This window comes from Salarias fasciatus, chromosome 4, assembly GCF_902148845.1.
Source record: "Salarias fasciatus chromosome 4, fSalaFa1.1, whole genome shotgun sequence".
In the NCBI taxonomy this organism is placed as follows: domain Eukaryota; kingdom Metazoa; phylum Chordata; class Actinopteri; order Blenniiformes; family Blenniidae; genus Salarias; species Salarias fasciatus.
Genome location: NC_043748.1, coordinates 25,491,025 through 25,507,095, shown reverse-complemented (window position 1 = coordinate 25,507,095; position 16,071 = coordinate 25,491,025). Strand labels below are relative to the sequence as shown.

The 16,071-nt window shown below is 49.4% G+C and overlaps 1 protein-coding gene across 7 annotated transcripts in view; it reads right to left on the bottom strand.

The window, feature by feature from the left end:
- LOC115387603 (RNA binding protein fox-1 homolog 1-like) overlaps positions 1 to 16,071 on the bottom strand; it is a 248,013-nt gene that overhangs the window by 108,187 nt on the left and 123,755 nt on the right. For 5 of the 7 annotated variants that reach the window (XM_030090382.1, XM_030090380.1, XM_030090381.1 and 2 more), the window contains exon 1: positions 8,260 to 8,358. The exons of the other annotated variants lie outside the window; for them this stretch is intronic. In XM_030090382.1, coding sequence (XP_029946242.1) covers positions 8,260 to 8,355 — 96 coding nt within the window. In that variant the 5' untranslated portion in view covers positions 8,356 to 8,358. Of the gene's footprint in view, positions 1 to 8,259; positions 8,359 to 16,071 lie in introns of those variants that run through there. 7 annotated transcript variants of the gene reach the window in all.

Sequence of the window (16,071 nt, the reverse complement as noted above, 5' to 3'; positions counted from 1 at the left end):
GGCGGAGGGAGAACACACTGAGGAGACCCTCCAGCCGGAGAACGCCACATCAAAACACGACAACAGCAGCGAGCAGCGCACAATAAGGAAACCCGCCGCACAACAAAAGGTCACAGGCTGACATTATCTGAGCACTAACACTAACGTGTTTTCATTCTGGACTTTCTCCGCTGCTCTCAGATATCCTGATTTCGGTCGTTTGAATGAGTTTGATTGAAAACAGCAAATTCTTTTTGGGTTTGTTTGATATTTCAGGTTTCTATTTTTTTTTTTTTCACTTCTGACCTCTTTCATTGTCAAATCTGATCCAGCCAATATTCAAAACCAACAGAATGTGTGTATTGGCTTTAAAACACACATGCTTTACTCCAGAGCTGTGAAATCCGTTTCAGTTCTGGGGCCTGGTTGCATTCTGAGCGGTCCAGATGGGTGAGCTCCTGCCACAATATCCTTAAACGTTCACGTTAAAGGTTTTCTTTCTTCTACTGCAGAGTATATGTGTTCAGATTTTTCACAAGTCAAAAAAACATTTCCCAGAGAAAATGACAACAGTCTGAACATAAATCCAGGTAGAAGTCCTCCAGACCTCCCCTGCAGCGGCTTCATTCTGCAGGTTCCTCCAGACTCCGCTGGCAGCAGCGAGTTTCCTGGAATCTCAGCTGGAGTCCCAGCGTTCTGCTGTTTTCACTGAGATTTTCACCATTTGCTTGGTGGTTCGATTTGGCCGGATTGGGGCCTTCTGCGGGTCCGTTTTGACCCACGAACCTTATGTTTGACCCCCCTGCTTCACTCCCTGACCACTGCTGGGAATAACATGGAAACTCGACGTTAAATAAAACGTTAGAGTCCATTATCATTACGCAACTTAAATAATGACAGTTCAGTGACGGTTACTGTGTTTTTCAGCTTTACTGCACAATTAGGCTCAGTTTGAGAACTGTATTCTAAACACAGACCCGGTATTAAGTTGGTCTACATGGCATTCTATTCTGAAAGAAAATCCAACGAGGTCCAAAAGGAAATTCTTTCTCTGGGTTTGATTCCCGATCACGACGCTCTGGTCAGAAATCCTCCGCTGCAGGAAGTCTCCATGATGGACGCTTTAGGGACGGACAACAACACCATTTAAATTATGCAATTCAAAGCCTGATTAATTAGGATTAACTATTGAAATACTGTGATTCATTGTGATTAAAAAAGTGTATCTTTTGACAGCACTAACATATAAATATCTGCTCAGACCTGCAGTCATCTCAGCAGCTCAGAGTGTCCTTATGGACGAGTGTGTCCATGTGTCCACCGCTCCTGCAGAGCCCCGCTGAGCAGATCCGTCCTCCCTGCCGGTGAAAGCGGCGCTGTGACGTGGGGCCGTGTGACCGTCTGCTATTCATGAGTGTGTTTTCCCATTCATGAGCTGGCGAAGCCGGGCTGCGGCTGCCGGGCTCACGCTCAATCCGTGGACGTTGAAAGCGCCGCCTGGCAGCTGCAGCCCGGCTTCTCCAACCTTTAGGCTGCTGCCGCCCCAGAAATAGCTCCCGAGAGGAGCTGGAGGGAGACGAGGAGGACTTAGCGTGAGCGGGGAAAGAGCGTTATCCACGGTGAGGCCTGCGGTGGGCATGTGAGGGACACCGCGGAGGAAATAAGGCCGAAGCCCCAAAGAAAATAAAGAGATTATGCCTGTGTGTTTATCCTGATGTGTCATTATATTCTAATTTTAGCTCGTCGTTTCAGGAGGCGGCCGGGGAGAACTCCAGAAAATGAGTCTATGGGGCCAACTGGCTCATTTCAGACGATCTGTCCCTGTCAGAAATATGAATAAATGTCTTCCTTTTTATTCAAAATGAACAATAAAAGAGAGGAGGACGTGGACTGGGCGAGGTTCTGGAGGGAGCAGCTCGCTTCACGTCTGCTCGGCACACTTCACACGCTCTGCTGTGACAGAACTCAACATCCTCTCATCTCAGCCGCTAACAGACTCGGCACCGCAAAGATTCAGTCTCCACAACTCTGAAAACAATGTCCGAAGTTTGCCATGTCTTGGCTGCGCTGCCCCCCAGTGGCTGCTGGAGGAATGACGGCTACAATGGAGAGAAAACCGTCGTCACTGCTTTCCAGCAGCAGCAGCTTCAGAGGAACAGATGTAACTTTACAAAGCATTTTCAAAAAGTCCCACCTTGGAGCCGTTTTCAGAAAGTTCTTCTTTCACCGTTGTTTTAGAAACAAACACAACCAAAGTTTTCGATTTTCACTTGAAAACGTCGTCTAAACAGACCCTCCCTGGGGTGACTGAATGAAGCCCGAATTAAAATACAATCTGCACTTCAACCCAAACATCCACATGTTTTAATGCTGTTAAATGCAAAAGCTCTCATCGAGACGACCTTCTTGTGTGAGCGCTGGGATCTCTTCTTCCACATTCCGGCGTTCACACACTGTGTGCATCATTCGGTACGCCATTCCGAGTTAACTGTTCTTTATAATGACTCACTCCTTTCACTTTTCGTTTAATTCTAAAATCAGGCCAATTTACATCTGGAGAGTTGATATTGAAATAATAATAATAATAATAATAATAATAATAATAATAATAATAATAATAATAATAATGATAATAATAAACCTGTTGTCTACTGTAAAGTTGTTCAGCAGAGTTAATAAACCAGAACATTTCTTGCTCTGACCCAGCAGCTGTTATTAAAACCCGTTAACAGTTCTAAGTTGTTTCTTCACAGCAGCCTGAGACGAACGCCCCCCTCCCTGCCCTCCCGGCCCTCCCTGCCCTCCCTGCCCTCCCGGCCCCCCCTGCCCTCCCTGCTCCGCTGCCTCCATACAGCAGGCGTCCTGGATGTGAGGAGTCCGGATGAAGAAGAGATGGAGCGGTCCGGGTCCCTCTTCTTCTGCAGCTCCGAGCTCGCCTCCCGTTCCGGACGGAGTGTGTGTTTTCTGCAGGCAGACTGGAGACTGTGCCGAGCGGCGGCGGGCTCTGCAGCACGGCCGCATGCGTGCCGGGAGCTCGGCGAGTTCCAGACCGACGGCGCTGCGTCTGCATAATGAAGCTGCTGCTCGGCGTGTCTCTGACGGACCGACAACATGTGACGCATGTTCGCTGAGAAATCGAAAAACCATCCCAGTATGTGCATCAAAAAATAATTAATGTGCAGCAATGTCTGGAAATTTGTCCACACGCACACACGCACAAACACACACACACAATAACACACACACGCGAAATCCCCAAAGGCCTTCAGATGTATTCAAAATGTCTTACACGGCTCGACTATATATAGCTTCAAAGACCCAGATTCCCTATGTAGGCAAGGCGTGTACACACACACACACACACACACACACACACAAACACACACACACACACACACACACAGATGCACAATGCTACAGCATGACATGCCAACACATCGGCACAATCTGGAATACTTGAACAGTGCAAGCTGAAACAAAAGCTTTCTCTCTCTCTGTCTCACACACACACACACACACACACACACACACACACACACACACACACCCGGCATGTCGTCGGGGATGAAAGAAGTGGATGAAGGAATAAGACTAATGGAGGAAAGTTGCTTAATGACAAATGGTCAGATTGCAGAATCCATTTTCTCTGCTCATCATTTAGCTCTTTCATCCCGGAGTGCCGTTAAAATATTCCTCGGCTCCGGGCCTTCGCTTGGTCACACTCCGCCGTCGCCCCTCGCCACTTCGCCGCTCACGTCGCCGTCTCCCTCTCCGAAACGCGGCGGGTTCACACCGCGTATGCAAACACGGCTAATGGAAGCGAAAGTTGAGCGGTCCACCGCGAGCTGCAGGCAGGAGTGTTTACAACACCTCCAGCACACACTCCGCTCCGCCGGCCGTCTGCGAGACGATTTTCTTATTATTCTCTATTGTCATCATTTATTTAAGCTGTTTGGCATTTGTGCATGTGTGCGGCCAGGAAATAAAATGCTCTTTTAATGGAACTGCAACTAAAATAAATATCTGCCGCTCTGCAGATGCTATGCAGTTGAATTTAATATTTTATGAGGCCCTGGAATTTGAAGGAATGGGGAGACAGCGCGCGTCTGCAGGAGCAGCGGCGGCGAGCGCAGAAGTTGAGGGTTTGATGTTTTGTTGTTATTTCCCGATCATTTGGAGAGAGGGAGACGAACGCCACAACCACAGGCGGAGGGCCCTCCGCTCGCTGATGGATGTTGTTATTCATCCACAGGCTATTTGTCATCCGCGACACAAACCCACATATTAGCGTGAGGAGTGGGGGAGAGAATCTGCATGCTGGCTGCAGCTCCAACGCCTCATAGAACCACTGATGATGTTTCTACAGTGTCAGCGTTCCCTCTCATCACGTGCAGAGCGACGCCTCCTGATGGAGCGATCCGCCAGAAAGACCAGACTGCAGGGAAACGTCCTGCACGGCTCACATTCATCTCTGGAGGAGGATTTATTGCAGGGCCCTCTGATTTCCCCAAGCACCCCAAAGTGACCCGAGCCCTCCGAATCAATCGGTCAACACACTCCCAACATGGGAGGAGAAAAAACCCACAAAAAGCAAAACGCAGCGCCCCTTTACCTGTTCTGTAGGACGAGTACAGCATGTGGTTCAGTCAGGGCAGCCTGAGCTCATCTGGAGCTGCTCGAGAAACAATACGGAGAAAACCAAGCTCAACACGCCGTAATGTTGAAGATAAAATCATCATTTCAATAGCTATAAGATGCACGTGTGTGTGTTGATGTGTGTGTGTTGGAGTGTGTTCAGAGAACAGTGCTCTTTCTCTCGCCCCCTCTGTCCATCAGCTGTTTTCTTTTGCACCTGCAGGTTCAGGAGCCGAGCAGATCGTCTTTCAGTCTTTTTTTCTTAATCTTTGCTCAGTGGAAAAGAGCTGTAAAATAATTATTCCTGCCAGTTGATGGCAGAACAGGTTTGGTCTATTTCCACATGCTCGATATAACAAAAACCATAAAATCACGGCCCTACTTGAAGATCTGATAACAAACCGAGGCTTGGTCTGGAGCTGTGTGTACCATCTGCCACCACTAGGTGTCACTGTGTGACCACAGAAAGAAGCTACGGCGCCACAGAGAGACCTGCACTACTGCTGGATTTCACTGGCAGGGCCAGAAAGATGAAAATCTCCTCTGAAAATGATCAAATGTGCTTTAAAACCCAGAAAGAGAGCAGCAGAAAGAGTTCAGAGAGTGCGGAAAGACTTGTGAAGGACTGAAGACAAACTGTCACCAAGACGGAGAAAACAGGGCAGGAAGCCGAGGGACAAATCCTCCGATCGGCTCAAATTAAACTTCATGCTGCTGCGTGAAAACGACCGTTAATCTCATTAACTTATCCAACACGAACAGGCCCAAACAGCGAGGCGGACACGGCGTCCGCGGAGGGAGACGCTCCGCCAGCCGTCCCTCCGCGGACGTCCACGTCCAACTCCGGGCCAACGCTGACATGCAAGGAGGCACTGTGGGACCCTGGAGGCTGGAGGACTCCGGGCCGTTTCCCACGGCGGTACTCGTACTTTACTGCAGTGCAACACACACACACACACACACACACACACACACACACACACACACACACACACACGATTAAAGAAAAGAAGGTGGGATGTTCACTATGATTTACATCCACCGGCTCAATTACATCAATACTTCTAACATCCAGGACGTAATGAAGACGAAGCAGCTGCAGGCTGCAGCCTTCTGTCGCTTATTCATTACCACACACACTACCGCCACAAATTAACGGCGGTGACCCGAGCTGCCTCCGCTCACGCCACTGCAGCAGAGTCTGCTCCTGCGCCGTTCCCTCCGCTTCACGTCAAACCCGTGTTTACAGCGTGTAGAGAACAGAGAACACAAAGAGAACGGCTGTGAGAATACTCCACGACGCTCCAGCATGAGCTGGGAATCCGTTTATAGCTCAGGAATATTATTTCCTTCCACTGGAATCACGTCCGACGGTGGAGGCGCTCTGGGATTCGTCTCACCGCTGTGTTATCAAAGGGCCTAGTGCCGATCGGGCGTCTTCCGGTTCAGTCTGCGTTCCTCTGAAGGCCTCGGCTCGTCACCTCCCCCCCCCCGGACAGTCCGGGGGCCTCGGGGGGAGAACCAGGGCCACATTCAAAACTCCTCCGATAAAACACCGCCTGAACCTCCACCTCAGGTTGTATCACTATAGAGATGTATCATGATTCTTAGACCACACTGGAGGGATCCAGGTCTGGTCCACAGAGGCCTCGGCGCTCCTTCAGAGGAGTCCAGCAGCTTCCGTCCAGAGGACGGCTGGCGTGGAGCAGCACCGGACCCGGTCCCTCCCGCAGGGTCTGAGGCCATATGGAGCCCGGCGTGACGGATGTGTGACGGTGCAGCGCCATCTACTGGGACCGGGCCCGGCCGCCGATTGATCGGCGTGGCGTGATGATCAGATGACACCGTGCCAGCGTGCAGACGTCTGCAGGCAGGGTGGCAACCCCGCTGCCACAAACAGGATCAGGTTCCAGCCCAGTGCTCACACACACACACACACACACACACACACACACACACACACACACACACGCCTCGACATATGCACTCATTACAAACAATATCTTAGACAATGTGCAAAACAAGGAGAAAAACATCTATTTGTCGTTACTGTGGAAAACCTGAGTGTTGCTGCTTCATCCTGTCATGATGAGCTTCAATATTTAATCACATCAGCTGTTTCTGTATTTAAAGTCATGATGAGCTCAGTCTGACAGCGACGAGGAAGAACCACACACTCTCTTTAATATCATTGTTTTTAAAATCATTCATTCACACACACACACGACTGTAAAATCGTAAACGGACTCCATTCATGCAGCTTATTGTCAGCAGGGCTTCACACTGCTCCTGACATTCACCCATTCATACACACACTCACACACTCACACACCCACGGTGAGGCCTGCCATGTTTCTGGACACTGACATGAGGACCAACACCCAGACTGGAGACCATCCAGACCGTGTGTGTGTGTGTGTGTGTGTGTGTGTGTGTGTGTGAGAGAGAGAGAGAGATGAAACTATGAAACTAAATCCGTTTAGACACTGAACCGCAGGACCGAGGATCCACCGACACAATGAAACGTCTCATAAGTCAGCCGAGCGGCGTTCAGGTCTGGTTTCAGAGAGCATCCCTCTCAGCCTGCCGAAGGAAACTCCTCCTTCATGCTAAAGTAAACGTCTGATTTCATGAGAATCTCCTCAGCTTCACAGACCTGGCTCACACACACACACACACACACACACACACACACACACACACACACACACACACACTCCCACCGCGGCTGACAAAAACACAACAATGTGGACGCATCTCCTGACTGGAGACTGGATTAGCTTTCAGTCAGCTCACACCAAGCCTGGAGACGTGCACGTGAGGCGAGATGGCTGTGAGGTGCACCGAGCCGGACCCCCTCAGCCTGGCCTCTGGTCTTCATCTCCTGCCTCCAGCTCCTCATCCTCACTACTGTTACACTCAAACATCCACAGAACCAGCAGCATCCCCCGAACACCTGAGAGCGCCTCGGTGTGTGTGTCAGTGTGTGTGTCAGGCACCTAAACAGCAATGCAGCAATTGCTCTTTCTTTCTTTTTTTTTTTTTTTTTTTTTTTTTTGGATGGGGGGTGGGGGTGGGGGTGGGGGTGGGGGGCATTTGGGCTTCCAGTGTGTTCTCAGCAGTATTTCTTTAAGAACTGAGCGCAGCAGCAAAATAATTTATTCATCTGGAAGATTAAATATGAAACGTGAAACATCCCCAAACGGTGTGTGTGAGAGCAGAAGTGCTGGAGTGCGTGTGCGTGCGTGTGTGTGTGTGTGTGTGTGTGTGTGTGTGTGTGTGTGTGTGTGCGGCAGGATGCTGCTGTGATTCATGGCAGCCTGGCTGGACTTCCCCCTGCTCTCCCCTCAAAGTGCACGAGAAAACCCCCAGCGTCAACGCACGCAGCAGGACCGACGCTTCCCGAACGAGCGCTGCGCATTTGCAGCGCGCGCGGGCGGGCGCGCACGTGCGCGAGCGAGCGCACCAACACACACACACACACACACACGCACGCATACACACGCCGCCTCTCTTATTTTGCTGTGCAAGTAGGAGCACGCAGTTATTGTTCCAGTCCACTTCCCACGTCCAGCAGCATGCAGACATGCAGCACAGCCGCACGCGCACACACGCGCGCGCGCGCACACACTCTCATCCACTCACCTGCTGTAAATACATGAAGGTGAGCGCAGCGCAGGACAGCTGAGGACAGGCATCCACGTTGGGGAGCGCCACGCATGTTCCTCCGGGATGCTGCATGTTCCCGCTCGCGCCGACGATACACAAGCCCGGTCCGAGCACACACTCACACACACGCGCTCACACACACACGCTCACGGAGGGATCAGCGGGGTGACGAGGAGCGCGAGCGAGCGGCCAAGAAAGAAAGGAAGAAAGAAAAGAAAGACGGAATCGGAGAGGGAGTGACTGGGAGAGAGAGCAGCGCGGAGGAGACGGAGCTTCAGAGGAAGCAGCATCAGCAGCCGGGATGGAGACCCGAGTGGTTCTGAGGAGGGACCAGAGAGAGAGAGGGAGAGAGAGAGAGGGAGAGGGAGAGAGAGAGGGAGAGGGAGAGGGAGAGGGAGAGGGAGAGGGAGAGGGAGGGATGGAGGGAGGGAGGGGGAGCAGAGAGCAGAGAGAGAGAGAGGGAGGGAGAAATAGACACAGAGAGAGAGAGAGGGATCTGCTGCAATGTGTGTGACTCACAGCGTGTGTGTGTGTGTGTGTGTGTGTGTGTGTGTGTGTGTGTGCAGGAGAGTCAGTGTGAGTCTGACTCAGTATGTATGTATGTATGTGTGGGTGTGGAGGCGAGCCAGCAGTGTGACTGCGATCAGTGGAGCGTGAGGGAGGCAGAAAATTGTCTGTGTGAGAGGGAGAGAGGGGAAGAGAGAGAGAGTGTGTGTGCGCGTGTGTGCGTGTGTGCGCGCGCGTGTGTGTGTGTGTGTCCTGTTTCTTGCCAAAAATGCTGATCTCTCTCTCATTCTGTTGATGAATTGAAGTTCTCTGACATGTGTTACTAGAGGCGATCAAGGATGCTGACTGCAGCCGCAGTGTGTGTGTGTGTGTGTGTGTGTGTGTGTGTGTGTGTGTGTGTGTGTGTGTGTGTGTAAATATGTACATTTACAGCCCCATTCACATGAAAGTTGTGAGACATTTGAATCACAATGGAAGAGTCAAGCGGTGGATTTATGGGCTGGAGGAGAGCCGTTCGGTGTGAGCGTGGCGGCGGCGGCGGCGGCGGCGGAGCTGGAACAAGGCGAGCAACAAAAGACTGCAAGAAGCGTGTGATGCTCATAAAAAAGCTGGCCAGCAGTTTCTCCCCTCCAGGCAGGGAAGCGCCGGAGCAGACGGCTCGGTGCGCCGGACACCACTGCATGGAGCAGGAGCAAAAACCACCGTCTGCACACACACACGCACACACACACACACATACACACGGCGGTTTCCAGCGGGCATTTCAGTTTCCCTGCTGATGGCGTGCTGCTGCAGCAGCAGGCCTCGTGCACACGCCCTGGATCCCAGGAGAAAATGGAAAACTTTCAGGGTGTTCACACGACGACGGCGCTCCGAGCTGAAAATGCTACGTTCTGAAACTGCTCATGGGCTCCACGGCAGCAGTAAACTGCAGTTGTGCACACGCTCAGGGGACGGACAGTAGGAACAACGATTTCCTCCCAGTCCGGATTCTGCTGGAACACACTCTGAACACTAACATTATGATTACCATTTAAATATTTACTGCTACACCTTCAGGGAATTAAATGCACGGTTTGAAACTCTTAGAATCCTCCCTCACCACACCTGCTCTGCCATGAGCAGCCACACTGCCAAAATAAAAGCAGAGGCTGTGGGTTCCATGCTTCACGCAGTGGCCTCTGTGCACCAATCAGAACTGATGAATGGGAGGAGGAAGCCGCGCTCCGAGGCTCCGGAGCCGCCGTCACACCGTCCAGGGTTATTTTCACCGTATTGACTAAACTCGGTAAGAGCCAGCGGACGCACAAAGCGGCCGCCGCTCTCCCTGACTGACTCACCGTGACAAGCAAACTGACCTTTGAGTGTAATATCAATTTAGCGCCATGGTCCTTCCACTATCTGCAGCCGGATGATCACTCACACTCCACGGCTCTGGCTCCGGCTCCGGCACCGGCACCGGCACCGGCACCGGCACCGGCTATGGCTATGGCTCCAGCTCCGACTCCGGATCCGGATCCGGCTCCGGCTCCGGCTCGGCCAAGGAGCTGATGAGATCAGCCCCTTCCTTTATTTTCAACGGGAGAGTCCTCACTGTCACACACCATACACACATTTCCAGCTTTTCCTTCCTACACGCAACAATTGATATAGCACACACACACACACACACACACACACACACACACACACACACACACTGACAGAGGCGTTTCTGCTCTCATACTGGGGAACAATGTGCAGCAAAAGGTGATTTCTGTCTGATAAAGGTGTTTTTGACGCAGGTGTAGCTCAGCAGTGGCGGGAGACGTTTCCTCAGCTGGCTCCACACGGCTTTTACCTCTCCACTGTATTACGAGATATTCCCTTTATCTTTCATAATGTCCAACATGAACACATGTCCTGCTCGACACTGACTCCATGAGAGCTCAGCACCGCTCCAACAACACAAGCTAAACCTTCAGAACCTGAATATGAAACCAAAGTGTATTATAATCCCTGTTTGTGTGAAAGGAACAAAAAAATATCCGTTTTTCAAAGCCCATCAGAGAGATGAACCAAATGAGCCCAATGTGCTGGAAATAACCCCTCTGTTTGTTTCACGCGCCGTTCCCAAGACCTATAATCCACTTCCTGTTCGCCGTGTGACGACAATAAAAATACACAGACCACTGAGCAGGCAAATGCCAAAAATATTACAAACCAAAGTTAGTGGAAGCACTCAACCTGCGTTTCTATATTACAGTTCTGCAAATGAAGAAACTATTAAGTCGGGAGCGCGGCAGAAATAATGGCGCTGAGAGTTGGAGGCAGCGTTCAGCATCTGGAGGAAGTTTAAAGTGTGTGCCAGCTGGTGTAAGTGGGACATTAGTGAGCTGCAGGATATGCACCGAAGGGACTAAACAGGTTTCTGGTCTCCTGGGTCAACTGTAAGCCTGGCAGGCGCAGCTCTCTGGAAGCAGAGAGAAAGACTGATCTGAGAGGAAGAAGTTTCATTTATGCAGCCTCATGGTGTCACCGGGACTCGCTGAAGACCTGAGTGTGGCTGAGAGGCTGAGAAACAACCGTCTAGACTGAAGTGCCTCAAACAGACAGCTTGATGTGAATGGAGGAGCGCTGGCTTTTTTCTTTTAAGGCCTTGTCACTCAGTCTTTGGTATTCACCCTGCGGCTGATCCAATATCCACTCGCTGGATCCTCCAGAAGCCAAACCGATGATTCGTCCCTGAATACCAGTTATACGGGGCACGCATTAGCCAAACCCACTGTTGAGAAAAACACCATTAAAACGGCCCCTGAAAAGCTCTGCTGCACCCTCCTGCCACATTGGTGAGCATAATATACAAAACCTGCATACTAAAGACTGGATTCACACTCTAGCCTGGTTTTCAGGTTGTGTAAAGTGCGCTAATCGCACGCTCACACCAATCAGCTGTGATTGAGCTCTGATCCGGAGATAAATTAAGGATAATGCAATGAATAGCATCAAACAGGAGCACGGCAGTGAGGATTTAAACCTTTAAAACAGAACAGTCTGCTGGGACTGGTATTGTCTAAAGGATGTCTGAACGGGAAATTCTCACACGGCGTCGCGGTAAATCAGTCTGGATTTATCACACCGAGAGAGGTTACTGCACTGCAAATGATCGGTCCCAGAGACAACGCTGTGGAGGAAAAGGAGACAGAAGAAGAGGTTCGACACAGAAGATGTCTGACCAAAAAGTTCACAAATAAAAGTGGCGAGGAGCCAGCTGAGGAAATGCAATCTGATCAACGATGCAACAGTTTTCAAACACCAAGTTACAAAGAGAATTCAGACAAAAACTCATCTCAGTGCACCACATGATCCGGTAAACACGCTGAATGTATAATATCCACAAAGGAAAATGCCAAAAACAGTATTTCACGATTTTACTTTGGAAAAAAAAAATCTCTGGATCAGGTTCTCAGCTCATGAGTGAAAGAAAGACACAAAACGCTGCAACACACACAACGAATCAAAGCTGCAGCAACTGAAAGAGAGAAAGATGAACATAATCAGGGAGCGTATAAATCCTTCCATATATATGTTGGAGGATCAAGTCCAACGGAAACCGCTTCAGGCGGCGAGCGGCATTTCATCTAAAGACACACTCTCTTTCTTCCACTCCGCTGTTCTCTCCCACCTCCATCCTTTGGCCGCATCTTCGTTTCTCTCACACACTCACACACACACACACACACACACACACACACACACACTTCACCCAAGCCAAAAACAGGAATTGGCAAAGCTCTGATTCCCCTCAACACAAATATCTTGTCGACTCCTCAGTCATTCCCGAGTACAATTAACATTTTAATAGGAGTACAATATCTCATACACTCATTTTCAATTAAAACAGGCCACATTTTATTAATTTGTGTGCAAAAGGATGAAAGGAAATCATTTTTGCGTGTTAAAGCCAGTTTGTCATTTGGGTAGAGATCATTTTGGAAGCATGAAATTCCTTGAAAAAATATTTTAAGAGGGTGTTAAAGAATAATAAAGTATTACTACAGTAACCTACTTTTGATAATGTATTTCCTGCCCTTTGAAAATGTAATGACTTGCCAACAGAGCAAATTATTGTGCGTTAAAAAGCGAAGGAAGCGGCCAAACACTCTTTGTGATAAACGACTGGATAGGTCCATGGGGCACAGCTGGTATTTTATATTTGTTGAGTCGCAAATAAGGAGGTGGATGGAACCCAAAATCATGCAGTGTTGCCTTAAATGGCCTCTGCAACTCTCTCTCTCTCTCACTCACACACACACGCACACACATGCACACACACACACGCACAGAGTGGTACTTTAACAGTCTATGCAGAGTGTAGGTGTGAGACGGTATTGTTTGTTATTCTGTAATGTCTGCATCGCTCCTCAATATGCCCTTTGTCGGCGCTCCGGTGAAGAAAAGTCTTCTGTGAGCGCATGTCGGCCTCGGGAAACGTTCTGAAATCCTCATTTCATCATAACATCACCTTCGCATTCACAAATAACGCCCAGGCACCCCTGGCGCCGGCCGGGCGTGTGGAGCTCCCACCATTCAATAAACTTTAATTAAACACTTCTCATGTTTTCCAATCTCATTTTCAAATTTCCACCGGTCAGCCAAATGCCACTCGTCTGCTAATGAATTGTCCGTTAAACAGCTTAAATAGCATGATCCACTAAATATACATTGGTCACTGAAATGCCACAGAACTCATTGATTAAATGCTCAATAGACAGCTAAATAACGGGACCCGCTGAGCGTCCGCCGGTCAGCCGAACGCCGGAGAACACGCTCATAGCGCGGCGGCCGAAGAGCTGAGCTTCACAGCTCAATAACCACGTCCATCGATCAGCCAAATGCCACACGACTCACTCATTCACTGCGTTTTCCAAATGAAATCAGACACGTTGTTCAAGTATCCATCGAACGGCGGAATGATGAAGTCTCCGCGGGTCAGCGGAACGAGAGGCGACACGCCGAGGTCTCGCTGGTCAGCGACACGCCGCCGTCTGAGAACATCACGCTTACCTGCTGCTTCCACCTCAGTCAAAAGACAACTTTCTTCATTCTAATTCACACAGTTCTGCAGCAAACGTCGGAATCTGCATTTAGCTCTGAGCCTAATTGGGCTAAATTACAAGAAAAGATTATAAAAACTACAGAATATGAATGAAATAATTGTGTAAATAAGTGTCAAAAATTAAGTTATTTTACCCAAAGAAAAACATTAAATTATTATTCATTTTGATTGCATCAACATATCACTGAACAAAAGTTTTTTTTTTTTTTAATTTTGTTCTATAGAACAGCAATTTTACTTTGTTTTGTAGAAAATAAGTGTTTTCTTAATTGACATACAGTAAATGGCGAGCTTACAACAGTAATGCGCGCCGTTACTCCTTTAGAATTTGCATTTATCAGCTTTAGAGGCCACACGGCGCCACTTTATTTAATTAGGCTAATGTAACATATGCAGTAATATCTATCACGGCCTGTTAGCACAGGCCGCTCCAATAAAGAGCTAATGGCTAACGAAGAGGACGGAGCCGGAGCGGAATCCGAGCCGATCGGGCCGATAGCTGCACCGGATCATCGGAAGCAAGCCTGGACAGCAGATCGACCGCCACAATAAAATCCATACTGACATTTCACTGAGCGCTGTTAGTGTTCATATTCTCGTTACTTAGCCTTCCTCAGGTTAGAATTGATTGGTATAGGTTGATGGTGCAAAGAGCAGTCACCGGTATATTGTATATAGCAGGGCCCGGCGGCCATGGCAATTACTAGAGAAGAAGTGTCTGGCTGGAGCCCTGGGAGTGGGGGGGGTGGGGGGGGGGGGGGGGCTGGTGGATCTCACACCGGGGTTATTCCACAGAAGAGACGGACTGAGGAGAAACCCAGCGGCTGCTGTGTAAAGGGAACTCCTCTTCAATTAAACCAAATAAATCATAAATCCCCCAGAACTTTGCTGAGCAATAAGCTGTGAAGACAGGCTGAATCGCTGGCGGACGCTAATTGAAATGGAGCCGGACGGCATTAAGCGAACAAGGTGGGATCAGCGCTGCAGGACAGAAGCTTCTCCGGCGAGCCCAGCGGCTGTAGCGCCTGTTTACTGTCAAACACACACACTGTATGAACACCGAGACGTCATCGTTTCTGCGCTGTAGAGCCAACGTCAGAACTATCTGGTCTGCCTCAGGTTGGTTCCTCGTGTCGGTGGGAAGGGTAGAAGCTCGCTTGATCTTGATTTTCAGTTTGAACCCAGACGGGGAAAGCGCGGCCTCGTGAGTTTTCTGGCTTTTTGGGTTTTAAGCAGGAGGTGTCAGAGAAGTTCCCACGGGGAGAACCGGCTCGTTCATAGCGAGCGTTCATAGCGACGCCGCTGTTTGATCCCTGGATGTCGGCTCTTCCTCCCATCATGAAGCAGAACAGAACAGGATTGTGGGTTGGTTCAGACCGCGGTGAGCCTGGCTGGTTTCTCCCTGCTGATGTGAGACCACTAAAACCCGGGGTGTCCACCTCCGTCCTGCATGCTTCCTCTCTCTTCCTGCTGCAACGCGCCTCGTCTCACGGTGGTGTCGTCCTCCAGCCCGTAGAAAAGCCCACTAATGAGTCCCTCAATGCCGTCTGATGAGCTGCAGCTGGCAGGAAGATGAAGCATGCAGGACGTCACATCTCCGCAGGTATGCTACTGTCGGCTGCCATCTTGTTCCCTCTTTCAGTTGTTCTGCAGAGCGCCGGGTCATGCCATGAAAACTCACTTCCTGGTGGACGCAGGAATCCCTTCAACTCACTTCATCAGAAGAACTTGATTAATTAACTCGTTGCTGGATATTTCTTTCTCCAGCGTCGCATTTAGTTCCACTTCATTTGAAGGTTTGGTCGTCAAAATCACTCCTGACTTTACCAAAAGTGAGTAGACGGCTCTTTGATGCACCTGGCATACTTTAGTGTATATATATATATATACATATATATCACTGTGTGAAGTTTGAAAGGATTTCGTCTGTCAGTGCTGGAACTCCATCGTCTGCAGTGTGAAGATTGACGCAGGACGGATCCAGTCTGGCCTTGTGTGAATAAAATCTTCATATCACTCACATAACACGTCAGAATGTTTCAGTATTCTGTATTATTGATGGTCTAGGTTCTTTATTTTTTGTCTAAACAAAAAAAAAAAAAAAAAACCTAAATTTTACTGAGGCCAATAAATGAGATTGAAATTTGTTATAATTAAAAATAACAGTGGGAAATCCTTTTGAT